The sequence below is a fragment of the Scyliorhinus canicula genome, chromosome 12 (genome assembly GCF_902713615.1).
Source record: "Scyliorhinus canicula chromosome 12, sScyCan1.1, whole genome shotgun sequence".
NCBI lineage: Eukaryota > Metazoa > Chordata > Chondrichthyes > Carcharhiniformes > Scyliorhinidae > Scyliorhinus > Scyliorhinus canicula.
The window spans coordinates 161,825,599-161,851,848 of record NC_052157.1 but is presented as its reverse complement, the minus strand read 5'-3'; the positions used below and the strand labels follow the sequence as shown (position 1 = coordinate 161,851,848).

At 50.0% G+C, this 26,250-nt stretch overlaps 2 protein-coding genes across 2 annotated transcripts in view; both read right to left on the bottom strand.

Moving 5' to 3' along the window:
- LOC119975162 (sperm-associated antigen 5-like) overlaps positions 1-20,800 on the bottom strand; it is a 47,016-nt gene extending 26,216 nt beyond the window's left edge. The window contains exons 1-9 of the mRNA XM_038814747.1: positions 20,374-20,800; positions 17,359-17,551; positions 13,818-13,937; positions 13,546-13,638; positions 10,739-10,873; positions 7,115-7,208; positions 3,174-3,321; positions 2,996-3,058; positions 746-908 (exon numbers count right to left, since the gene is read on the bottom strand). Coding sequence (XP_038670675.1) covers positions 746-908; positions 2,996-3,058; positions 3,174-3,321; positions 7,115-7,208; positions 10,739-10,873; positions 13,546-13,638; positions 13,818-13,937; positions 17,359-17,551; positions 20,374-20,672 — 1,308 coding nt within the window. The 5' untranslated portion in view covers positions 20,673-20,800. The remainder of the gene's footprint in view (positions 1-745; positions 909-2,995; positions 3,059-3,173; positions 3,322-7,114; positions 7,209-10,738; positions 10,874-13,545; positions 13,639-13,817; positions 13,938-17,358; positions 17,552-20,373) is intronic.
- Positions 20,801-20,818: 18 nt separating this feature from the next.
- LOC119974355 overlaps positions 20,819-26,250 on the bottom strand; it is a 6,244-nt gene continuing 812 nt past the window's right edge. The window contains exons 2-6 of the mRNA XM_038813126.1: positions 25,061-25,140; positions 24,269-24,418; positions 22,065-22,976; positions 21,195-21,500; positions 20,819-20,833 (exon numbers count right to left, since the gene is read on the bottom strand). Of these exons, the coding sequence (XP_038669054.1) occupies positions 20,819-20,833; positions 21,195-21,500; positions 22,065-22,976; positions 24,269-24,418; positions 25,061-25,140 (1,463 nt within the window). The remainder of the gene's footprint in view (positions 20,834-21,194; positions 21,501-22,064; positions 22,977-24,268; positions 24,419-25,060; positions 25,141-26,250) is intronic.

Here is a 26,250-nt window from a genome sequence, read left to right as displayed (position 1 = left end):
CCAGAAGTAGGTCAGTCTAAAAATGGCAGGAGCTCATCTCAAAGGACATTGTGGGGGTTGGGGGGGGGGGGGGGGGGGGGGGGGGGGAGAGATCCAAATCCAGATACTGATTAGTCCCAATAGCCCCCTGCTGAGAGTTTGCAATCTTGTCATTTAGTCAAATAAAAAATATATAAAATTTAGGGGGAAGGGGAAGAACACGCCATTGTTCACTGAGCCAGAGTCATTGTCAGAGGAGGAAGCTATTCGGCCCATCAATCCATGATGGCTCTCGGCCAATCCAATCAGTTCCATTCCCCTCTTTTATTCTCAGCGTCCTTCATTGAATCACCTACCTGTGGCTGCTGCGGTCACCAGTCAAACACTGGACTCCTCAGGATCCCTGCCAACTCTCGGCTCTCACACCCATTATCTCAACATCCCCCACTCAGCCCCCAAACCAACTCTGATCATCAGTAACACTGCATGCCTCCAAAACCGAGCTGTACCATCACACGGGTTACCATGCCTCAAATATCAAAATATCTCAATGTGTTGCTCACCTTCCTCCTTTAGGAAGGGTTTCACAGTCCAGTCCCCTCGATTTTCACAGCCACTCAGCAAGGGTTCAGGCATTAACAGGTCTCACTGCCTGGCCCTGCCCAAGTATGAAGCTTCACACCGCTATTGACATACAATACATTGTATATCTGCCTTCCCAAGCAACCCACAGCCATTCGCCACACTTTGGCTGTTTCCCATTTACCTTGTTATAGTCCGAGATTAGTGCAGCCTCAGCCCGGGTGTCGAAGAGTTCTTGTAGCTCTGCATCTTTAAGTGTCAGTGCTGTGGTTAGGTCGGTGACCTCAGCCTGAGACGACAACATAAATTCCTTCTCCTGCAGCAGTTTATCCACAGCCTCCTCCAGACTGAGGGAAGAACACAGCACACCAATTAGAAGTCAATAAAAAAAAACACAGAAGAGATGACTGAAGTATAGAACCTGCCGCTTATATGAAATTTGCAATTGACCCCCATTCTCAATTGTTTGGGGAAGTAGGTTCCACATTTCCGTGAAGTACTGCCCCCGGACATCACCCCTGGACAGCCTGCCTCTCATTTTAAGGTTATCGGCCCTTGTTCTAAACAAGAGGAAACTGCTCCCCCCCCCGCCCCCCCAATCTACCCTACTGAATATTTTAATCATCACAGATGCTACTAATTAGATCCTTTAAGCCTAGTAATTGCCCTCATAATTTAATCCTCTTAGCTGCAGGTATCATTCTGGTGAATCTATGTTGTACCCCCACCTAGGCCAATATATTCCTGCTGAGTTGTACATAGAACAGTACAGCACAGAACAGGCCCTTCGGCCCTCAATGTTGTGCCGAGCAATGATCACCCTACTCAAACCCACGTATCCACCCTATACCCGTAACCCAACAACCCCCCCACCTTAACCTGACTTTTTTTTTTAGGACACTACGGGCAATTTATCATGGCCAATCCACCTAACCCACACATCTTTGGACTGTGGGAGGAAACTGGAGCACCCGGAGGAAACCCACGCACACACGGGGAGGACGTGCAGACTCCGCACAGACAGTGACCCAGCCGGGAATCGAACCTGGGACCCTGGAGCTGTGAAGCATTTATGCTAACCACCATGCTACCGTGCTGCCCACAAATGTCCAGTATTGAATACAACACCCCCCCCCCCCACTTTCTATTCAAGCACCTTCAGTGTCTTTGGTTCAGTTCCATACACAAGCTGGTCTCACAAACATGTGAATCGTGGGCAGGAGGCCACGCAGCACCGAGTGTCATTCAATAAGATCACAGCTAGCTGGAGGGGAGGTTTGGCCTCCCCCCGGGGAACACCTTCAGATACATGCAGGTAAGGGCGTTTGTCAGGCGGCGGAGTTTCCACTGTTGCCGTTAAGAGGGGTTCAGGACAGGGTGCTCTCGGAAACGCGTGTTGGAGAGGGGAGGATCTCGGCGACCTATCAAGTGATGCAGGAGGGGGAGGAGACCTCGGTGGAAGAGCTGAAAGGTAAGTGGGAGGAGGAGCTGGGAGAGGAGATCGACGAGGGGATGTGGGCGGATGCCTCGGGGAGGGTGAATTCCTCCTCCTCTTGCGCGAGGCTCAGCTTAATTCAATTTGAGATGCTGCATAGGGCACACATGACTGGGGCAAGGCTGAGCCGGTTCTTTGGGGGAGAGGACAGGTGTGTCAGGTGTTCGGGGAGCCCAGAAAACCATACCCACATGTTCTGGGCGTGCCCTGCGCTGGAGGGTTTTTAATGGGGCGTCACGGAGACGCTGTCAAGGGTGGTTGGTTCCAGGGTGGAGCCGGGATGGGGGCTCGCAATATTTGGGGTAGCAGTGGAGCCGGGAGTGCAGGAGGCGAAAGAGGCCGGTATTCTGGCCTTTGTGTCCATGGTAGCCCGGCGCAGGATTCTCCTACAGTGGAAAGATGCGAGGCCCCCGGGCGAAGAATCTTGGGTCAACGATATGGCTGGGTTCATCAAACTGGAGAAGATCAAATTTGCCTTAAGGGGGTCGGTGCAAGGGTTCTTCCGGCGGTGGCAACCGTTTACCGTTTCTAAACTTCCTGGCAGAGCGTTAGGTAATGGTCAGCAACAGTGTATGGGGGGGGGGGGGGGGTTTACTGTTCTGATTTCTTTCTGTTCTTGTTGGTAAAAAATTTTGAAAACTTGAATAAAAATGATTTTTAAAAAAATAAGATTACAGCTGATCTGACTGTAACCTCAACCCCACATTCTCAGCTGCTTATCAATAACCTGTCTAGCTCTGCCTTAAATATTCAAAGACTTGGCGTCCAAGACCTTTGGAGGGAGGAAGTTCCAAAGACTCAGCACCCTCAGAGAAAGATTCTCATTTGCCTTAAACAGATGACCCCTTATTTTTAAACAGTGACCCCTAGTTTAGATTGAGCCAATGAAGAGCAGTGGCTTACATCGGCAAACGTGCCAACCACTCTGCACATTATTACCTTTTCACATTCTCCTTTAGAGTGTCTGCCAGCTTCTTATTGTGTGCTTCGCAGGTCTGCAACCTAGAGCAGGGCAAGGAAGATATTCACACAGTTACAGCCATGAATAGTTACTGTTGTATAACCAAATCATAGAAGCAAACAGGCAACTGCACCTCAAGTGACAAAACTGACTCACTTCTCTGTCGTCTCAGCTAGTGCTGCCTCGGAGAGTTTCAGTGAGGCCTCTATCGTGGCCAGCTCCACAAAGTACCTGCTGTTCTCCTTCATCAGCTTGTCTCGTTCCTCCTGTACCTTGGCTAGCTGATCAGTCATGGATTCCAACCCTGAAATGGATATCAAAGTGTTAACTACTCAGTGGTTTGTGAGGGATTGTCTCTGCCGTGTCCAACAGAGAGAGAGAGCGAGAGAGAGAGATATCCTGGGGCTGAGCTGACTTCCATCACTCATCCATGTGCAGCCCAGTTTATTAACTGGGTAAAGTGGAGAGCTACGTTTTGTTCATCACCTGTAGGGGCGAGAGGGAGGGAGGCAGAAGGGGCAATTGATCTTTGGAAGTAGGTGGATCGTGAGACAGTGAATCGACTTCAATGTTTCACACACTGCACAGTTCCACTGAGGTCATGGAAATTAACAGTCAACTTCCGATTCCATTTCACACTCACCAATCCTCCCTACTGCCAAATAGCGATTCTACCACCATTGTGCCCAGCCCACCATTGGCATATATTTCATCAGTAGCATCCAGAAATAATTTGAAAGACAAGGAACTTGCTGTTCAGGGTATCCCGAAGCCCCTGAACAGCTTTAAAAAAGTTATTTGTGAAGTTAGCCACTGTTGGTGTGTAGGAAACAGGACAGTCAATTTACACACACGGATCCCAGTCAGAAAAGTGGGAATGACCAAACAGATTGTCTGTTTTATAGCCAAGAAGGCTGGGAGATAAACATCGGTCACAACACTGGAAAAGACGGGCTGCTCTTCACGGAATTATTCACAGGAGGAGGCCATTCTGCCCATCATATCTGTACCAACTCCCGAAACAAGCTTAATGACTTGGATGTCCCATTCACCTGCCTTTTCCCGTATTCCTGAACATCCGCTGGAATGCCTCCATTCAACATGCTTCCCCCATATGTCTAGGCTGTACATTCCAGACTTCCAGTTTTACAATTTAACAAACACCAAACCACAGAAATAGTCCAGCATCGCAAGAAAGGGTTCCACGAATGCAGAGAGGGAGGGCAGCACGGTGGCACAGTGGTTAGCATTGCTGCCTACGGCGCTGAGGACCCGGGTTCGAATCCCGGCCCTGGGTCACTGTCCATATGGAGTTTGCGCATTCTCCCCGTGTCTGTGTGGGTTTCACCCCCACAACCCAAAGATGTGCAGGATAGGTAGGTTGGCCACACTAAATTGCCCCTTAATTGGAAACAATAATTGGGTACTCTAAATTTATTTTTAAAAAATGAATACAGAGAGGGTTCAGGAGAACAGCAGTACAACTGGCTCAATACAATCATTAGGCATAATTCAATACCTCGAATAACCCCACCAGTGAAGAAGGGAGAAACAGGATAAAACCATGGAAAGTTGGTTAAATGGTGCACACCTTCCCAAGCGGCCACTGTTTGAAATTACAAATGTTCAGGATAAACATTTGCCGCCATGTTCGGGCACGCACCATTATACATCTCCCTCAATTCCAGCAGCAGGAGGCACCAACGACCCACCACAACCTCCTTTCCTCGGATACCAGACCCGTCTGTATCCCTGCAGGAACCAATCGTGGATTCTCTATACCCACCCATTAAAAGCAGATGTTTTGCGGGAAGCCCAGTTATAAAGGGATGTTACATATATATCACCAAGCTCAACATAACCCCAGTCTTCAAGCCCAATACAGAACCAACATCATTCCAAACAATTAGAGGGGACAGCTATATATTCGCACGATGATCAGTACCATTTACGCCTCCCAACAACAGGGACTAGGAATTACCAGGAATGGATTACAGGTTAACAAAGGGTCAGGCCCCAATCCATGAGTTCGTATTCCCCAGGCACACGCCCACCCTCATTAATGAGAAAAAGAAAAAAAACCTGCTCAATCAAATAAAAAAGCGTCCCGGCCGCACGGAGAGGGCAACAGGGTATCAACCAAAGTGGAGGACTCTGCTCAACCCCAGGCCCTGTGCACAGAAGAGTCCTCCCTAATAAGAACCTTCGAGAAGGGATATCCCAAACTCCAGGGGACAACAGGAAACCAGCCGCAGCAACGACCTGGCCCAGCACAGCACATTCCAATACAAAGTCAGCACCGAGGACCTCCAGCACATCCCAAAATACATACCCCAGCCAGTCCTGCACCTCCTTAACTACACCCTGGACACTGCACCTCCACCACTGTTACTGGACAAAACAAAGGTTATTCCAGCCTCAACCAGGAAGACCCATCACCGAACAGAAGAATCGTCAAGACATCACAATTGGGTACCCTTGGGGGCTAGTGGGAGGAATGTAGGCAACAACTCCCTCACCGTGCAGCATGGTAGCACAGTGGTTAGCACAGTTGCTTCACAACTCGCTGGGTCCCAGGTTCGATTCCCGGCTTGGGTCACTGTCTGTGCGGAGTCTGCACGTTCTCCCAGTGTCTGCGTGGGTTTCCTCCGGGTGCTCCGGTTTCCTCCCACAGTCCAAAGATGTGCAGATTAGGTGGATTGGCCATGCTAAATTGTCCCGAGTGTCCAAAAAGGTTAGGTAGGGTTACTGGGTACCGGGATAGGGTGGAGGCGTGGGCTTAAGTGGGGTGCTCTTTCCAAGGACCGGTGCAGACTCGATGGGCTGAATGGCCTCCTTCTGCACTGTAAAGTCTATGATTTTGGGTAGAATAAAGGGGAACCCTTATTACCTCGTATTAAAAACCTCTACCTCATTAAGTTGATCTTTTCTCTACACCTTGCTATAACTGTAACATTATATTCTGCAGTCTCTCCTTCCTCCCCCATGTATGGTACGCGTCGTCTGTACAGCATGCAAGAAACAATACTTTTCACTGTATACTAATACATGTGACAATAATAAATCTCAACCCCCACCCCAGTGGACCCTCGAAGCACCAGCACACTGCTCACCCAGATGAAGAGAAGAATGAAAAAAAACCCTCGAGGGAAAAACACCAGATTGGTCTCGGAACAATCAACAAACACAGAATCCCCATGGTGCAGGGGGCTGCCATTTAGCCCATCGAGTCTGCACCGACCCAGACCCCAGCCAGACCCAATTCGCAACCCCATCCCCACAACCCCTGCCTAACCTTTTGGACACCAAGGGGCAATATAGCATGGCCAATCCACCAGCTTTGGACTGTGGGAGAAAACCAGAGCACGGGGAGACATGCAGATTCCACACAGACAGTGACCCGAGGCCGGAACAAATCCAGATCATTGGGGCTGTGAGGCAGCAGTGCTGACCACTGTGCTACCGTGCCGCCCAAATCAATCAAGGATCAACTGAACCCACCTCTGTGAACCATCACTCAGTCTTGAACAAACACAGCCCGCATTCACATCACTTGACCCCTTCCCATTCATGATTTTGAACATCTCCATCAAATCTCCTCTTAGCCTTCTCCTCTCCGAGGTGAACGGTCCCAAGCAGACACGACATTGGTTTAATGTTCCATTCAAGAAACAAAAGCTGGAACAGTGCTGCACTCCCCTAGCACTGCATTCCTTCCAAACCGGTGACCTCGATCACCAAAAAAGACGAGGGCAGCAGATGTATGTGAACACCACCACCTGCAGGTTCCCCTTCAAATCACACACCGCCCGGACTTGGAATAATATCGCCATTCCTTTACTGTCCTGTAACTCCCTCACTAACAGCACTGTGGGTGTACCTACACCACATGGACTGCTAGTCAAGAAATGTGGCTTATCCCCTACCTTGCCGTCAAGGGCAGTTAGGTATTGGCAACTTAATGCTGGTCTAGCTAGCGACTCCTACATTCCATTAACTAGATTGATTAAAAAAATGAAGTTTTGTATTTGATGTGAGATTTAATCAAAAATCTTCCAACTGGAGAGTTGACAGCACTGTCCCATCTCCCAACCTACCAGATTTCAGCTGCAGGTTCTCACAGTCCAATCGTTTCACTTTGTCCCGCGCATCACGGAGTTCGTAGGCAGTTTGTTCCAACTCTTGTTGCATCTGGGCCACAAAAACATACATTTATACACGGCACATTTATACACGGCACATTTGAATGCAAGCCAGGGCATTAAACCGAGGGGATGATGGTAAATAGCATTAAATCAGAGCCCCACCCCAATTAAAAGATCGTGATGGGAGATGCTGCCTATATTGCCACAGCAGAGGCTGTTAAACAGGAAAAATCCCAGCACAGTGTCATTAAAAATACATTAAACCCTCTTCAGGGTGGTACCAGTGGGCGAGAGAATTGCAAAATGTTGCACCCTTGTTCATAAAAGGGTGCAAAGATAAGTCCAGTTAGTTTCATAAAATTTACAGTGCAGGAGGGGGCCATTCAGCCCATCGAGTCAGCACCGGCCCTTGGAAAGAGCACCATATTTAAGCCCACGCCTCCAGCTTAGCCCCATAACCCAGTAACCCCACCCAACCTTTTTGGACACCAAGGGCAATTTATCATGGCCAATCCACCTAACCTGCACATTTTTGGATTGTGGGAGGAAACCCACGCAGACAGGGGGAGAACGTGCAGACCCCGCACAGACAGTGGCCCAAGCCGGGAATCGAACTTTGGATCCTGGAGCTGTTAAGCAACAGTGCTAACCACTGTGCTGCCCTCTGTGATTACCCTCCGTGGTGGGGAACCATCTAGGGACAATAATTTGGGACCAAAATTAATAGTCAAATAGGCAAATGTGGTTAAGGAAAGTCAACATGGGTTTAAGGGAAAATAGTGTTTACCTTGCTGGAGTTTGATGAGGTACCAGAGGGTTGATGAGGGCAATGCTGTTGATGTGATGTGGTGTACATGGAGTTCCAAAAGGCGTTGGGAGTGTCACCAACAGACTTGAGAAACATTAGAGCTCATGCAAAAGGGGCAACAGCAACAAGCACAAAATTGGCTGGGTGACAGGAAACAGTAGTGGTTAATGGTTGCTTTTTTGGACTGGAGGAAGGTTTGACGTGGAGTTCCCCAACTTGGACCCCCGTTGTTCCTTTTTTAAAAAAAACTTCCAATCAAGGGGCAATTTAGTGTGGCCAGACCACCTACCCTGCACATCTACTGGGTTGTAGGGGTGAGACCCACAGAGACGGGGAGAATGTGCAAACTCCACACGGACAGTGACCTGGGGCCATGAGGCAGCAGTGCAAACCACTGCTCCACAGTGCCACCAGACTCCTGCGCTTCCTGATATATATATTAATGTCCTAGACCTCGGTAGTGTACAGGCATTTTCAAAATTTGCAGATGATACAAAATTCTGAACTGCGAGGAGGAGAGTGTAGAACTTCAAAAAGACAGACCAGTTGGTGGAACGGGCAGATAAGCGGCAGATGAAATTTAATACAAAAAATTACAAAGTTATTCATTTTGGTTGGAAGAATGAGAACAAGCAATAGAAAAGGTACATTTCTAAAGTGGATGCAGGTGCAGATAGATCCGAAATGGCTTACCCCTCATTCTGTCCCCTGGTCTGGATTCCCACAGTCAGGGCAAACACTCTTTCTGCATCTACCTTGTCGAGCCCCTTAAGGATTTTGTAAACTTTGTTTGAGATCACCTCTCATCCTTCTAAACGCTGGAGATTACAGGCCCCGTCTCCTCATAAAACAATCCCACCAACCCCTGAATTAATAGAGTGAACCTCCACTGCACTTCCTCTATGACAAACATAGTTCTCCTTCCTCAAAGAAGGAGGTGCACAATACTGCAGGTGCAGATTCACCAAGGCTCAACATCATTCTGGCAAGACTTCTTTATTTCATAGAATTTACAGTGTTGAAGGAGGCCATTCGGCCCATCGAGTCTGCACCGGCTCTTGGAAAGAGCACCTTACCCAAGCCCATACCTCCACCCTATCCCCACAACCCAGTAATCCCACCCAATACTAAGGGCAATTTGGACCCCGAGGGCAATTTAGCATGGCCAATCCACCTATCCTGCACATCTTTGGACTGTGGGAGGAAACCGGAGCACCCGGAAGAAACCCACGCACACACGGGGAGAACGTGCAAACTCCACACAAACCAGGATTCGAACCTGGGACCCTGGAGCTGTGAAGCATTTGTGCTAACCACTATGCTACCGTGCTTCTTTAAAGATCAACATTGCTTCCTGCACTTGCCTGTTAGCTTTCAGTGACTTATGAACAAGAACGCCCAGATAAAGATGTTCAGATTGATCTGGACAGAATGGATAGGGAGAAACCATTGTAACTGGAGGAAGTTTTGAGACCAGAGGGCACAGGTTTAAGATAATTGGCAAAAGCAATTGCAACATTATCAAGCAGCTAGTGGTTAGAAACTGGAATGCACTGGCTGCGTTAGTGGTGGTGAATCAATCAAGGAACAGGTTATCTGAAAATGAAGAATTTGTAGGTCGAGGGAGAGAAGGCAGGAGAGTGAGACTCGGTGAATTGTTCCTTCAGAGAGCCAGCACAGACAGGATGGGTTGAATGGCCTCCTTCTGTGCTTTATCATGGGAATGATTACAGCAAAAATCAAGACAAGGCCACACTGGATAAATACTTGAAAAGGAGAAACTTTCATAGCTATGGTGAAAGAACAGGGAGCATTGTGACTCATTGGCTAGCTCCCTCAAGCACAGCCAGCATCAAGAAGATGGGTCAAATAGCCTCCTCTGCTGTGCAGGTTTATGACGTATACATAATGGGCTGTGCATTAGGGAGTAGGCAAGTGCCCGCAGAGCAGAGAATTAACGTTTAACTGGAGTAGCTCTATATAGTACCACCGGCAGATACAATGCCCACACTGTCCTGCAATAAGTATCCACCAATCTACCCCAGGGTTAAACCCGTGTTGCCGCAATACGTTAGCCACAGAGCTGGGAATCCAGATTCAACTAATTGCATTTCTGATGCTATTTGAAAGTGAGTAATAGAGACCATAGTTGGTCACATCAGTACGACATGTATGGGTCATTTGTTCATGTGTGTGCCAAGAGGAAAAGTGTTATTTTTCAACGTGGCTGCTAAAATTAATATTCCTAAATCGGTCTCTATAGCAACACCAGAGGTTAATGAATTATATATATTTTTTAAAGTTCCAATTAAGGGGCAATTTAGCGTTGCCAATCCACCTACCCGGCACATCTTTGGGTTGTGGGGGGGCGAAACCCACGCAGACACGGGGAGAATGTGCAAACTCCACACGGACAGTGACCCAGAGCCGGGATCGAACCTGGGACCTCGGTGTCATGAGGGGCTGGTTTAGCATACTGGGCTAAATAGCTGGCTTTGAAAGCAGACCAAGGCAGGCCAGCAGCACGGTTCAATTCCCGTACCAGCCTCCCCAAACAGGCGCCGGAATGTGGCGACTAGGGGCTTTTCACAGTAACTTCATTGAAGCCTACTCGTGACAATAAGCGATTTTCAATTCATTTTTTCATAACCACTGTGCCACCCGCTAATGAATTATTTTTGTTTAACATGCTGGTTTATGGCAATTTACTCCAGTTTTAATTCAAAGTGACAGTTAATGGAGCTTGGTCAGAACAAACAAGCACTCACATTTGCCGTCTTCCATTCAGCGTCATCTGCTCGATTTCTCAGTCCGGTTTGCTCTTCCAGAGCCCTCGCCGTTGCTTGGGTGATGGTTTGGAGTTGGTTGGTACTCTGGCGGGCCAGATCTCGGGCATTTTTCAGCTGTGCAGAAAAGGCCACATTCAGAACAAAACAACAAAATATTTTTTTCTAATCAGAGGACAGGTGCCGAGTTTCTCATAGAATTTACAGTACAGAAGGAGGCCATTCGGCCCATCGGGTCTGCACCGGCTCTTGGAAAGAGCACCCTATCCAAACCAACACCTCCACCTCATCCCCATAACCCAGTAACCCCACACAACACTAAGGGCAATTTTGGACACTAAGGGCAATTTAGCACGGCCAATCCAACTAACCTGCACATCTTTGGACTGTGGGAGGAAACCGGAGCACCCGGAGGAAACCCACGCACACACGGGGAGAACGTGCAGACTCCGCACAGACAGTGACCCTAGCCGGGAATCGAACCTGGGACCCTGGAGTTGTGAAGCATTTGTGCTAACCACTATGCTACCGTGCTGATCTGATGGATGTGCTGTTCCTGATTCACTGCTCCAATGGGTGGTTGCAAACTGCACTAGTTGTGGAGTTAGAGCAGGTCATTCCACAGCCTGTACGTACCAGTGACACTCTCTCCATCAGGAGGATGTTTTGTGCAGAGTTTGGTTCCATTCACAGCTCCTCAGGTAACAAAGCACTGTCCGTGGCCACACGCAGCAAGATCTGGACAACAGGCTTGGGTGATGCCACATTCCACGTTAGTGCTGGGCAATGATCATCTCATTGGATCATCTCCAATGGTGAATCTAAACATCTCCCCATGACATTCTGGTGGTTACCATTGACCAGAAACTGAACTGGACCCAGCCATGTAAATACTGTGGCTACCAGAGCAGGTCAGAGGCTCAGAATCCTGCAGCGAGTAACTCACCTCCTGACTCCCCAAAGCCTGTCCACCATCTACAAGGCACAAGTCAGGAGTGTGATGGAATATCCACCACTTGCCTGGGTGCACTTACTTGGATGAGTGTAGCTCCAACAACCACTTGTTTGCTACCCCTTCCTCCAACTTAAATATTCACTCGCGCAGCACTGATGCACAGTGGCAGCCGTGTGTACCATCTACAAAATGCACTGCAGGGATTCACCAAGGTTCAACAGCAAATTCCAAACCCATGTTCTCTGGAAGGAAGGAGAGCAGATACAAGGGGAACATCACCCCAAGTTCCCCCTCAATTCACTCACCATCCTGACTTGTAAATATCTCAAAATGTCTTCACTGTCGCTGGGTCAAAATCCTGGAACTCCCTCCCCAACAGCACCATGGGTGTACCTACACCACATGGTCTGCAACAGTTCAAGGCAGCTCACCACCACCTTCTGAAGGGCAATTAGGGATGGGCAATAATTGCTGGCCTAGCCAGCGATGCACACATCCAGAGGATGAATTTCAAAGTTCAAACTCAATTCCTTATAAACAGGAGGGCAGCACGGTGACTCAATGGTTAGCACTGCTGCCTCATGGCGCCGATGTCCCAGGTTCGATCCCGGCTCTGGGTCACACTCCGTGTGGAATTTGCACATTCTCCCCGGGTCTGCGTGGGTTTCACCCCCACAACCAAAAGATGTGCAGAGTAGGTGGATTGGCCACGCTAAATTGCCCCTTAATTGGAAAAAATGAATTGGGTACTCTAAATTTATATTTTAAAAAATTCTTTATAACAGCAGCGTCTTCTTTCGACAGTCCCTCAGGGTCGAGGATAACTTGCTTTCTCTTCAGTGGGGGTGGGTTCTGTGGTACACCAATCCTGGAGCCGTAGACGCTGCCACAGGTGGGAATGGTGGAGATCGATAAGGTAGGTTTTGGGGGGGGGGGGGGGGGGGGGGGGGGGGGGGGGGGATGCTCTGAATTCTGCGTGCCCTTTCCTCTGCTTACACTTGGCTTCCACCTGATCCACCCGGTGACACTCACGGATGCTTCTTGTCCAGGTTGTGTTCTAAGGCAAGTGATTCCCACGTGTCGGTGGGGGGGGTGGTTTGCATTTATTTAGATGCTTTCAGAGCGTCCTTGTAGCGTTTCCCCTGCCCTCCTGGTGATCGCTTGCCATTGCAGAGCTCGGAGTACAGTATTTGTTTTGGGAGTCTTGTGTTGGGCATGCGGGCAGTGTGACCTGCCCATTGCAGCTGGTCGAGCGTGACCAGTGCCTCGATATTGGGGCACTCATATCCTGCCAGTGGATTTCCAAGATGTTGCAGAGCAATGTTGGTGATATCTCTCCAGGGATTCGAGGTGTCTGTTGTACATTGTCCATGTATAATCTTATTGTCACAAGTTGGCTTACATTAACACTGCAATGAAGTTACTGTGAAAATCCCCTCGCCGCCACATCTGGCGCCTGTTCGGGTACACAGAGGGAAAATTCACAATGTCCAATTCACCTAACAGCATGTCTTTGGGGACTTGTGGGAGGAAACCGGAGCACCCGGAGGAAACCCACGCAGACACGGGGAGAACATGCAGACTCCACACAGACAGTGACCCAAGCAGGGAATCAAACCTGAAACCCTGTCGCTGTGAAGCAACAGTGCGGGGACCATGGCTGCTCTGTAGACCATAGAGCAAGCTATCACTGACCACCACCTATCCTATCAAAACCTTTTCAGGATTGAACGAACACAATAAGATCACCCCTCAGCTTTTTCCTTTCAAGAACTATGTCCCTATGGGCGAGGGACAGGACCAAGTTGAAGATCAACTCCGTTGAGCTGCTCACCTGCTCATGCATTCGCGCTTGCTGGTTCTTCATTTCCTCATAAGTTTCATCTGCACTGGCCAGATATTCCTCAACATCTTCAACCAGCAAGTTCTGCCAAGGGAGTCACAGAAAGATCTGAACATTAGCAAGGAGATGGAACTGAATACATTTAGCAACACGACACAGGTACGAGAGGCAGACGCATAGTCAGACAAATGTTAGTTTCTCAAATCAGCAATGTTGCCTCCATAAAAACGAGCAGAAACAGCCAAGCACTCGTTGTTACTTACTTGCTGTCCCCGGACGTTATAAATTTTACTGTGAAGCTGCTGGTACTGCTCCAGGCTGAACTCCAGCTCTCGCACTCTGCTTGCATGCTGCAGATACAGGCTGCAGTAACGATCCTCGACCTGTCAACACACACAACACATTTTTAATTCCCAGTCACTGTCTGGTGTTTATTGGGTTTTTAAACTTGAAAAGAGTTGAAGCTCAACTGGAAAATGATGTAAACAGTCGATATTAGAGCAAACATGTCAACCCTGTCAAGATAGATAGAACAGACCAGGACACATTTCTGTAGAAAAGAGGAGACAGAGGGGTGATACAAGAGAGGGTTTTAAAAAATAAATAAATTTATTTCCAATTAAGGGGCAATTTGAAATGAAATGAAAATCACTTATTGTCACAAGTAGGCTTCAAATGAAGTTACTGTGAAATGCCCCTAGTCGCCACATTCCGGCACCTGTTCAGGAGGCTGGTATGGGAATTTAGCGTGGCCAATCCACCTGCCCTGTACATCTTTGGCTTGTGGGGGGAAACCTACGCAAACACGGGGAGAATGTGCAAACTCCGCACGGACAGCGACCCGGGTCGGGGATCAAACCCGGGTCCTCAGCGCCGTGAGCCAGCAGTGCTAACCACTGTACCACAGAGGATATAAGAGGGTTTGACAGTGCAGACAATATTTCTACTTGTGGTACAGTCCAGAACTAGAGGCCATCAATAAAAGACGGTCACCAATAAATCCCACAGGGAATTCAAGAGAAACGTCTTTACCTAGAGTGATGAGAATGTGGAACTCACTCCCACACTGAAAGGTTGAGCTGATTACTACAGATATATTTAAGGGGAATCTGGATAATAGTGGCTTGGCAGTACAAAATGTGAGCATTGCTGGAAAAAAAGAATAATAATAGTAATCGCTTATTGTCACAAGTAGGCTTCAATGAAGTTACTGTGAAAAGCCCCTAGTCGCCACATTCCAGCGCCTGTTCGGGGAGGCCGGTACGGGAATTGAACCCGCGCTGCTGGCCTTGTTCCGCATTACAAGCCAGCTGTTTAGCCCTTTGTGCTAAACCAGTCCCTTAAGAAAGACAATGCTGTCAAAGCTTTTTGTCATGCACTCAACAGGACAGATGCAAGAATACCAAATTTAAAAGGGAACAATGTATACTGCATGAAAAAAGGGGTGCCGATAGATATGCAAGTCAGACATGGTGAATACACAAGGGAGCTAATGTTTAATCCAAAAAAACGCAAGGAAAGGACAGGCCCTTGTGTACGAATATATGCAGCTTCCAGCACGCATAAGTGGCTCCTTTCGACTTCAACAGATCATCTTAAACTGGTCGTTAGTAGCAAGTGCTGCCCAATCACAGAATAACATCCAAGATCAGACATGATAGTCTAAATTTAGCCACAACGAGCTGGTTAGTATAAATCAATACTGCCTACTTGAACAGCTGAAGAGACATGTTGTTTGATCCAATCTGCCAGACGTTGGGACCGAGCATTAAAATTACTCATTTGTGTGGTGGGGAGAATATCTATTTGGCTGGACGGCAGCATCTTGTTGTGGAAAACACCACTCAGGTTGCACACTGCACAGCCGCAGCATGAAATGGCTAGATCCTTTACATTACCGGGGTAACTGAAGGTAGACGGGACACTTTTCAGGTCTAAAATTGGTGGACTTTGGCCCATTTGTGAGAATGTGAGATGCAGAGCAAACAAAGATCAGATCAGGGCAGCCACTATCTTGCAGGGTAGCTTCGAAGGCTCCATTTCAGGGTCAAGCCTACACAGTGAGCAAATGCCTCCGGCCCAATTGAGACTGCCAATAAGGTAGCATGTGAGCCTGTATGAATTGTAACGTGTAAGTTTTTTTTTTTAATTTCATTTTTACGAGATGTGGGCATCACAGGTCAGGCCAGGATTTATTGCCCATCCCGATTTGACCTTCAGAAGGTGGTCAGTTGCCTACTTGAACTGCTGCAGTCCTTCAGGTGTAGATACATCCACAGTGCTGTTAGGGAGGGAGTTCCAAGACGTCAGCCCAGCGACAGTGAAGGAGCAGCGACATATTCCCAAGTCAGGATGGTGAGTGAATTGGAGGGGAACATGCAGGTGGTGGGGTTCCTAGGTATCTGCTCTTGTCCTTCTAGATGGTAGTGATCATGGGATTGGACGGTGTTGTCCATGGAATCTTGGTGAGATCCTGCAGTGCATCTTGTTGATGGTACACACAGCTGCCATCTGTTCGTCAGTGGTGGAGGGTTTGAATGTATGTGGAAGGGGGAGCAATCAAGTGGGGCTGGTTTAGTGTTGTTGGAGCTACATTCATCCAGGGAAATGGAGAGTATTCCATTACACTCCTGACTTGTGCTTTGTAGATGGTGGACAGGCTTGGGGGGGGGGGTCAGGAGGCGAGTTATTCGCTGCAGGATTCCACCTTTGACCTGCCCCGGTAGCCACAGAATTAATATGGCTAGTCCAGTTCAATTTCTGATCAATGGCAACCCCCAGAATGTTGATTTGGGGCAGGGGTGTCAAACTCAAATACACCGTGGGCCAAAATTTAAAAATCGGGACAAGTCGAGGGCCGGACTGGTTCAATGTTTTTTTGCAAAACTTATTGAAATGAACTTATTGAACCTGGAACTAATAAAGTTTAGGTTATTGCCTATAAAAACAACATTAAATATTAAATAAATAAAAAAAATTGTTGCATTTATTTCTTATTGCTTTATCTGGAGCTTTTCCAGAATAATTTCTAATGAAAACATTTTTCCACAGGCCAACACTTTGTGATTCACACTATACCTGAATAAACTCGGCATCAGCCATATCATACGCCATAGGCGCTTCAATTGCTGGGGCCAGCTTTAATAGTAATTAGATATTATTAGGGCAGCACGGTGGCCTAGTGGTTAGCACAACCGCCTCACGGCGCTGAGGTCCCAGGTTCGATCCCGGCTCTGGGTTACTGTCCGTGTGGAGTTTGCACGTTCTCCCCGTGTCTGCGTGGGTTTCGCCCCCACAACCCAAAAATGTGCAGAGTGGGTGGATTGGCCACGCTAAATTGCCCCTTAATTGGAAAAAATAATTGGCTAATCTAAATTTAAAAAAAAATTAAAATTAAAAAAAAAAGTAATTAGATATTATCTCGCGGGCCAAAGATAATTCAACCGTGGGCCGGATTTGGCCCGCGGGCCTTGAGTTTGACATATATGATTTGGGGGACTCAGCGATGGTAATGCCATTGAATGTCAAAGGTGATAGTTAGATCCTCTCTTGTCGGTGATGGTCATTGCCTGGCACTTGTGCAAGATTTGAGAAACAGGCGAAGTTAGACAAACTCAAGGAAAAAAGGAATAGAAAAATACAATGATTGAGTCAGATGAAGAGGAGTGGGAGGAGGTTCATGTGGAGCATAAACACTTGCTATTATCAATTCTATTAATTCAATTTCCAACCAAACGCCAAAGACGGATCTCCATCGGGATATCCACCCCATCTCAGAGAAACCCCGGGGAAATGGATCGTTACCTCGGGGGTCTGGGAACTGTCAGTTTGGGTGAACGTCTCCCTCTGATCCGCTGGCCCAGCCCGTAGTCCAACTCCCTTACTCTTAGACAGGTCATTCAGCTGGCTGGACAGGACCTCGTTGATGAGCAGGGCCGTTTCGAGTCGACGTTCCAGATCTTCCCTGGGAACTGACTCCAGAGCTTCCCGAGAAAAACTATGGAAAACAGATTCAAAAACACATTAACGGCAACTAACTCGCCCCTGCAGGGTCAAAGCACCAGGCAGCAGCAATGATCAAAACCCTGGTTCTTCTAGTAGAGAACACCATGAGGCATTGATCAATCAAGACAATGGAATCCCTCCAAAGAGTGGGAGAATAATACTGTAGGGACAGGGAAACAGGAGCGAGCAAAGCTCTCGTCTGCCATTTTTTTCTCCAAATTTAGAGTACACAATTCCTTTTTTCCCCAATTAAGGGGCTATTTAGCGTGGCCAATCCACCTACCCTGCACATCCTTTTGGTTGTGGGGGCGAAACCCACGCAAACACGGGGAGAATGTGTAAACTCCACACAGACAGTGACCCAGAGCCGGGATCGAACCTGGGACCTCGGTGCCGTGAGGCTGCAGGGCTAACCCACTGAGCCACCGTGCTGCCCTGACTGCCATTTCTGACACAACGATGATACCCAAATAAGGAGCAAGACACGAACACTAAGTTTGATATAGAAAACACACCCACAGCCATTAGTATTGACGTGCGCACACACACGTGCTTCTGGTTTGGGGCCCAAAGATTGGTGTAGTCCAGAAAATGTACCTTGTGACACATACACATTGACCAGTACATGGGGCTGACCAGTACATGGGGCCGACATGAGGCAAATAACACTCATGCCACACAAATGCCAGGCAATGGTGGCAATCACCAGCAAAAGAGAATCTAACCTTTGCCCCATGACATTCAATGGCATAATGATCACTGAATCCCCACTGCCAACATACTGGGGGGGTTACCATTGATCAGACAAGCCAGAAGCAGTGAGTAACTCAGCCCCTAACACCCCCCCCCCCCCCCCATCTTCAAGGCACAAGTCAGGAGTGTGATGGAATACTCCCCACTTGCCTGGGTGAGCGCAGCTCCAACAACACTCAAGAAGCTCGACACCACCCAGGACAAAGCAGCCCCGCTTGATTGTTTGTGATGGGGTGCCACCCACTCTCTCCACTACCAATGCACACTGGTAGCCGTGTGTACCATCTACAAGATGCACTGCAGAAACTCACCAAGGCTCCTTAGACAGCATAAAACCACGACAAAGGCAGCAGACACTTGAACCTCCGGCAGGCCTCTCCAAGTCACTCACCACCCTAACTTTAGTATAATCGGCCGTTCCTTCACTGTCACTGGGTCAAAATCTTAGAAACTCCCTCCCTAACAGCATTAGGGGTGTACCTACACCTCGGACTGCAGCTGTTCAAGAAGGCACTCCTTCAAGGGCAACAAAAACAGAAAATTCTGGAAAACCTCAGCAGGTCTGACAGCATCTGTGGGTAGAGAACAGAGCTAAACTTGGAGTCTGGAGCAGGCCTTTCAAGGGCAATTAAGGATGGGCAATGAATGGTGGCCAAACCAATGGTGCTGATATGCCAGGAATGAATAACGGTGGGGATGATAGTTTGAATATAAAACACCCCCCCACTAGTCTTTCAATATGCAGCACGAAACGCTGTTCACCCGAGGACCCTCAAACTGCACATTCAAGATGGGCATGGAATCATTTGGAGGGGATTATAAAATTACCAATGTTTTTAAATTCACTCTCAGGATGTGGGTGTGACTGGTGAGGCTCGTATTTACTATCCAGCCAGACTGTACGGAGGTGATGGGGCAGATTCACGATGGAGTGAGCAGTGCTTTCAATCAGGTTGCTGAAAGGTCAGTTGTGAACCAGTTGGGCTTTTAACGACACTCACCAACTTCACAGTCCCTTCCTGAAACCAACTGGTTACATTGAGAATGAAAAAATAAATAAATTTTGGAGTACACACTTATGGTTTTCCAATGAAGGGGTAATTCAGCGCGGCCAATCCACCTACCCTGCACATCTTTGGGTTGTGGGGGTGAGACCCACGCAGACACGGGGAGAATGTGCAAACACCACACGGACAGTGACCCAGAGCCGGGATCGAACCCGGGTCCTCGGCACCCTGAGGCAGCAGTGCTAACCCGGGTCCTCGGCACCCTGAGGCAGCAGTGCTAACCCGGGTCCTCGGCACCGTGAGGCAGCAGTGCTAGCCCGGGTCCTCGGCACCGTGAGGTAGCAGTGCTAACCCGGGTCCTCAGCACCGTGAGGCAGCAGTGCTAACCCGGGTCCTCGGCACCCTGAGGCAGCAGAGCTAGCCCGTGTCCTCGGCACCCTGAGGCAGCAGTGCTAGCCCGTGTCCTCGGCACCCTGAAGCAGCAGTGCTAACCCGGGTCCACGGCACCCTGAGGCAGCAGTGCTAACCCGGGTCCTCGGCACCCTGAGGCAGCAGTGCTAGCCCCTGCACCTTCGTGCGGCCCTCTTTCAGAATTTTAAAAACAAATACAAAATTTTAAATCATCATGTGGGCAGCACGGTAGCATGGTGGTTAGCATCAATGCTTCACAGCTCCAGGGTCCCAGGTTCGGTTCCCGGCTGGGTCACTGTCTGTGCGGAGTCTGCACGTCCTCCCCGTGTGTGCGTGGGTTTCCTCCGGGTGCTCCGGTTTCCTCCCACAGTCCAAAGATGTGCGGGTTAGGTGGATTGGCCATGCTAAATTGCCCGTAGTGTTCTAATAAGTAAGGTTAAGGGGAGGGGGGGTTGTTGGGTTACGGGTATAGGGTGGATACGTGAGTTTGAGTGGGGTGATCATTGCTCGGCACAACATCGAGGGCCGAAGGGCCTGTTCTGTGCTGTACTGTTCTAAATTCTAAATCAGTGGACAATCAAACTCTCATTCTCTGGATTACGGGGTCCAGTGAATTAACCACTAAATGTTTCTCTCAACTTACTTCCAGAGTAGAGAATCTGTGAGCACCGCACTGTCAGTCACTTCACTGCCGACATCCTCCGACCCAGTCGTATTGACTTCTGTCTCGGCCAGGTAGACAGGGGTCATACAAGTCGAGGTACAGTGTGTTCCCACGGGGGTAATCGCTGTGCCAACTTCTTGATAGGTGACACGGTTCCTGCCCATTGCTTCTGCCAGCAGTCTCCAGGTGTCTTTGGGTGTTTGTAGGGACCCAGTATGTGTGAGGCACATCAAGGCACATGGCTGTGAGGCAAGCATGGGAGTTTCACCCGCCTCCATCAACCCAGCCCCCAGAACACCCACCTCCACCTGCCCAGACTCTGCCACACCCACCTCCACCTGCCCAGACTCTGCCACACCCACCTCCACCTGCCCAGACCCTGCCTCGCCCACCTCCACCTGCCCAGACCCTGCCACACCCACCTCTACCTGCCCAGACCCTGCGACACCCACCTCCACCTGCCCAGACCCTGCCACACCCACCTCCACCTGCCCAGACCCTGCCACACCCACCTCCACCTGCCCAGACCCTGCCACACCCACCTCCACCTGCCCAGACCCTGCCACACCCACCTCCACCTGCCCAGACCCTGCCACACCCACCTCCACCTGCCCAGACCCTGCCACACCCACCTGCCCAGACCCTGCCACACCCACCTCTACCTGCCCAGACCCGGCCGCACCCACCTCCACCTGCCCAGACCCCAGCGCACCCACCTCCACCTGCCCAGACTCTGCCACACCCACCTCCCCAGACTCTGCCACACCCACCTCCATCTGCCCAGACTCTCCCACACCCACCTCCACCTGCCCAGACCCTGCCACACCCACCTCCACCTGTCCAGAGCCCAGCGCACCGACCTCCACCTGCCCAGACCCTGCCTCGCCCACCTCCACCTGCCCAGAGCCCGGCGCACCCACCTCCACCTGCCCAGACTCTGCCACACCCACCTCCACCTGCCCAGACTCTGCCTCACCCACCTCCACCTGCCCAGAGCCCAGCGCGCCCACCTCCACCTGCCCAGACCCTGCCGCGCCCACCTCCACCTGCCCAGACTCTGCCTCACCCACCTCCACCTGCCCAGACCCCAGCGCACCCACCTCCACCTGTCCAGAGCCCAGCGCACCCACCTCCACCTGCCCAGACTCTCCCACGCCCACCTCCACCTGCCCAGACCCTGCCTCACCCACCTCCACCTGCCCAGACTCTCCCACGCCCACCTCCACCTGCCCAGACCCTGCCTCGCCCACCTCCACCTGCCCAGACCCTGCCGCGCCCACCTCGACCTGCCCAGACCCTGCCGCTCCCACCTCCACCTGCCCAGACTCTCCCACGCCCACCTCCACCTGCCCAGACTCTCCCACACCCACCTCCACCTGCCCAGACCCTGCCACACCCACCTCCACCTGCCCAGAGCCCGGTGCACCCACCTCCACAGATCCCAATGCACCCACCTCCACCTGCCCAGACTCTCCCGTGCTCACCTCCACCTGCCCAGACTCTGCCGCGCTCACCTCCACCTGCCCTGACCCTTCCGCGCTCACCTCCACCTGCCCAGACCCTGCCACACCCACCTCCACCTGCCCAGACTCTGCCACACCCACCTCCACCTGCCCAGACTCTGCCACACCCACCTCCACCTGCCCAGACCCCAGCGCACCCACCTCCACCTGCCCAGAGCCCGGCGCACCCACCTCCACAGATTCCAATGCACCCACCTCCACCTGCCGAGACCCTGCCTCGCCCACCTCCATCTGCCCAGACCCCAGTGCACCCACCTCCACCTGCCCAGAGCCCGGCGCACCCACCTCCACAGATCCCAATGCACCCACCTCCACCTGCCCAGACCCTGCCGCGCCCACCTGCACCTGCCCAGACCCCGTCACTAGCGCCTCCACCTGCCCAGACCCCGGCACACCCACCTCCACCTGTCTTGCATCTTCTTGCTTCACATTCCCAGTGTGTACACTACCCTCCAATTGCCATGCCTGCCTCACTTCTATCCCTGGCAAATTTTCCTCGTCTATGCCCACAGACCCACTGCCAAGTGACGTGGAATGTCCATCAACTGATATCTGGTTCGCATGCCACATTTTTGTACTTCCTTCATTCCTCTCCATTTCAGGGACGATATCCCAGGAATTCTCGGTCACAACCCCTGGGTAATTGCTCTGAAATGCATCTGGCTGTCCTGCCATCTCTAGGTTTGCGGGCACAGTGCTCCCCACAACCATCTTGGGCCCAGGGCTTGTCGCGGTCTGCTCAGTTACAGTCTCAACGAGGGTTGAAGATGTGTGTCGTGTCAGACCTGATGCTATGGCGGTGTCACCAAGTGACAGCTTGTGATCCTCCTGTGCTTCAATGGGGATTGTCTCCCCCTTTTGTAGAGGACATTGAATTGCATCATCATGCACACGGACCAGAACTGAATCATTGTCTTCCGTTAGCGTGAACTTGGGAAGCGCGTTGTTAAGTCCAGGTTCAGCTGTTCGTGCCACCAGCGAGCTCAGGCTCCTTGCCTGCGGAACGCGAACACAATCCTTTTTCATCAACATTTTCTGGAAGGAATCTCTGCCTTCATCCTGCAAATTCAGAGCAAAGACTTTCAGGAGAAAACCAGAGACCTTTCCAACAACAAAAGCTGAAATTGCACTCAGCAACATACCAGGTAGAGATAACTAGGAATGCGAATATAGGGTTCGCATTTCTATAGCACCGTTCACCTCTTTGTATGATGTCATGGGGCTGGTTTAGCTCAGCGGGCTAGACAGCTGGTTTGTGATGCAGAACAAAGCCAGCAGCGCGAGTTCAATTCCCATACCGGCTGAGAATTCTGAATTCTCCCTCAGTGTACCCGAACAGGCGCCGGAATGTGGCGACTCGGGGATTTTCACAGTAACTTCATTGCAGTGTTCATGCAAGGCTACTTGTGACAATAAAGATTACTATTATAATAAAGATTGCTGTGTGCAATTGGCTGGCGTGTTTCCTACATGATGGCTGCGACTGGTACTTCATTAGATGTAAAGCATTTATGCGTCTCCTGAGATAGCGAGAAGTGCAACTTTGCTTTTCCATTTTCTAACTTTAAGATTAACTGGTGACTTGGTGGAGGACAGAAAGTGGTTGAAGCAGATAGTATTGAAGCAGTTATGGCAAAGTTATATAAAATGAGGAAAAAGCAATTGGAATCATAGAATAACTAGTGCAGGAGGCCATTTGGCCCATCGAGTCTGCACCAACCCTCTGAAAGAGTACCCTACCGGGTCAGGCCCCCACCCTATCCCCGTAACCCCACCTAATTGGACACTAAGAGGCAATTTAGCATGGCCAATCCACCTAACCTGCACATTTTTGGACTGTGCGAGGAAACCCACGCAGACACGAGAACATGTAAACTCCACACAGACAGCCACCCAAGGTTGGAATTGAAACCGAGTCTCGAGCATTGTGACGTAGCCGTGCTAACCACTGCGCCCCCCTTAGAGGGTTAGGATGAAGGCGACTCAAGTGGAGCATAAACAGCAGACTATTATCACCGAGACCAGCAAATCCAAAACGACTGTCAGTTCCATGTTGTATTCCTCTTGGCGGCAACATCAGTTTCTCAATCGAGCCACAAAAGATAAACATTAAAGCATCGACTTGTTGAAGCATCTCCTGCAAATGCACCCGAGTTACTGGGTAGAATCAGGGGGTTAGACAACATACAGATCAGCAACGATCTGATCGAGTGGCAAAAAGCTTTGAGGGGGCTGCAATGACCAACTCATGTTCCTATGTTTAAAAGGTGTTGCCCTGCTCATTGGACCCAAGTGACACGTACAGCTCTCCAGCACAGCTCTGGCTCCAATGCCAGATTCTCCTCAATTACCTGCAAATGCAGCCTGCACATCAATGGTGTCAGGTTAGACCCTGGCGCAGCCTCGGAGCGCTTCTTGTTAATCAGGTTCGTCAGGTCTCGCTGAGCACTGCACTGAGGTAAAACGTCCTGCAATGGGGCTCGCAACGACTTGCTGGTGGGCTGCAAAAGAAACAGAGGAGAAGCTTCACCACAATTGAAAAATAATAGTAGTAAAATCCAGGCATCAGTGGAATAGAAACAGATTACAGCCCCCTCCTGCCGCCGGACAGGATATTCAACTGCAGGGGGGGGGAAATCACAGCAAAGTGCACAGCATCACCACCTTTCATCCCCTCCAAGATTCACCTTAAAAGCTACCTCTTTTTACTAAACTATTTGTCACGCCCTACTATATCCCGATGTAGCTCAAAGTCAGTTTTTAGGCAGATTAATGTCGGTGAAGGACCTTGAAACATTTTACCACAGTAAAGGCACTATACGAATGCACAGCACTGTTGTTGCTGTCCTCATTTATGTGTATTGGTGTGTATGCGTGCTGGGTTACTGCAGTGATCACTGGTCAGGAGCAGGATGATTTGCATTACCACATCCAGAACACAGTGGCTAACGAAAGAACCACTGCACTCATGTTTATCATGAGCTATCTTTTAATGAATTAGCATTTATACCACTTGAACTTTTTGAGGATAACATTATCAGGACATGAACTTCACTGGCAACCACCAACTCAACCCCTCGTCCCACCCCCAATTGCAAAACAATAGGTTGTTGTAGTGGTGGATGATATCTGACAGCACATACTGTTCGTATTTCCTCGCCCTCATTCTCGGAAGATGATGACGATTTCACCGATCTCCTCAAGCTGAACACTCCGACTTTACCTGAAATAGCAAAAAACAGCGATGAAATGATCAACTCAGGTGAATATTACCCACTGTGGACAAGGAGGATAATGATTGGAAGTAGAGAGTTTTACAGGACAGAAAGATTCCCTTCGTGTCTGCACCACCCATTAAGCACCAATCTACTCAATACTATTTTCCAGCACGTTGTCCACAACCATGTACACTACGGTGTTTCAATGCCCACTACGGTGTTTCAATGCCCACCTAAATGCTTCCTAAATGTGATGAGGGTCCTTTCAGGCAGCGAGTTACAGATTCCCACCACCCTCTGGGTTTTTCCTCAACCCCCCCCCCCCGCCCCCCAGTTATTGACCCCTCCACCAAGGGATGTGGTTCCTGTCCATTCTGTCCATGGTCCCTCAATCGTACCCCCTCACAGTGGTTAGCACTGTTGCATCACAGCTCCAGGGTTCGATTCCCAGCTTGGGTCACTGGCTGTGCGGAGTCTGCTCGCTCTCCCCCAGTCCGCGTGGGTTTCCTCCGGGTGCTCTGGTTTCCTCCCACAAATCCCCAAAGACGTGCTGTTAGGTAATTTGGACATTCTGAATTCTCCCTCTGTGTCCCCGAACAGACGCCGGAATGTGGCGACTAGGGGATTTTCACAGTAACTTCATTGCAGAGTTTGTTTTTTTTTTAAATTTAGAGTACCCAATTAATTTTTTCCAATTAAGGGCCAATTTAGTGTGGCCAATTCACCTACCCTGCACACCTTTGGGTTGTGGGGGCGAAACCCACGCAGACACGGGGAGAATGTGCAAACTCCACACAGACAGTGACCCAGAGCCGGGATCGAACCTGGGACCTCAGCGCCGTGAGACTGCAGTGCTAACCCACTGAGCCACCATGCTGCCCGACATTGCAGAGTTAATTAAGCCGACCTGTGACATTAATAGGTTTTTATCAGTTCTCTCTGCTCTGAAAAAACCCAACCCAAACAGTCGGAGTCAGGGCTGGCTGTCCAGCCATAGCCCCTCTCCCCCAGTGCCTCCCTCCCCTCTCCGCTGCCCCACTCCCTCTCCGCCCCCTGCTACCTCCCTCCCTCCCAGTCCCTAAATCCCTCTCCTTTTCTCAGTTTCCCTCACTAAG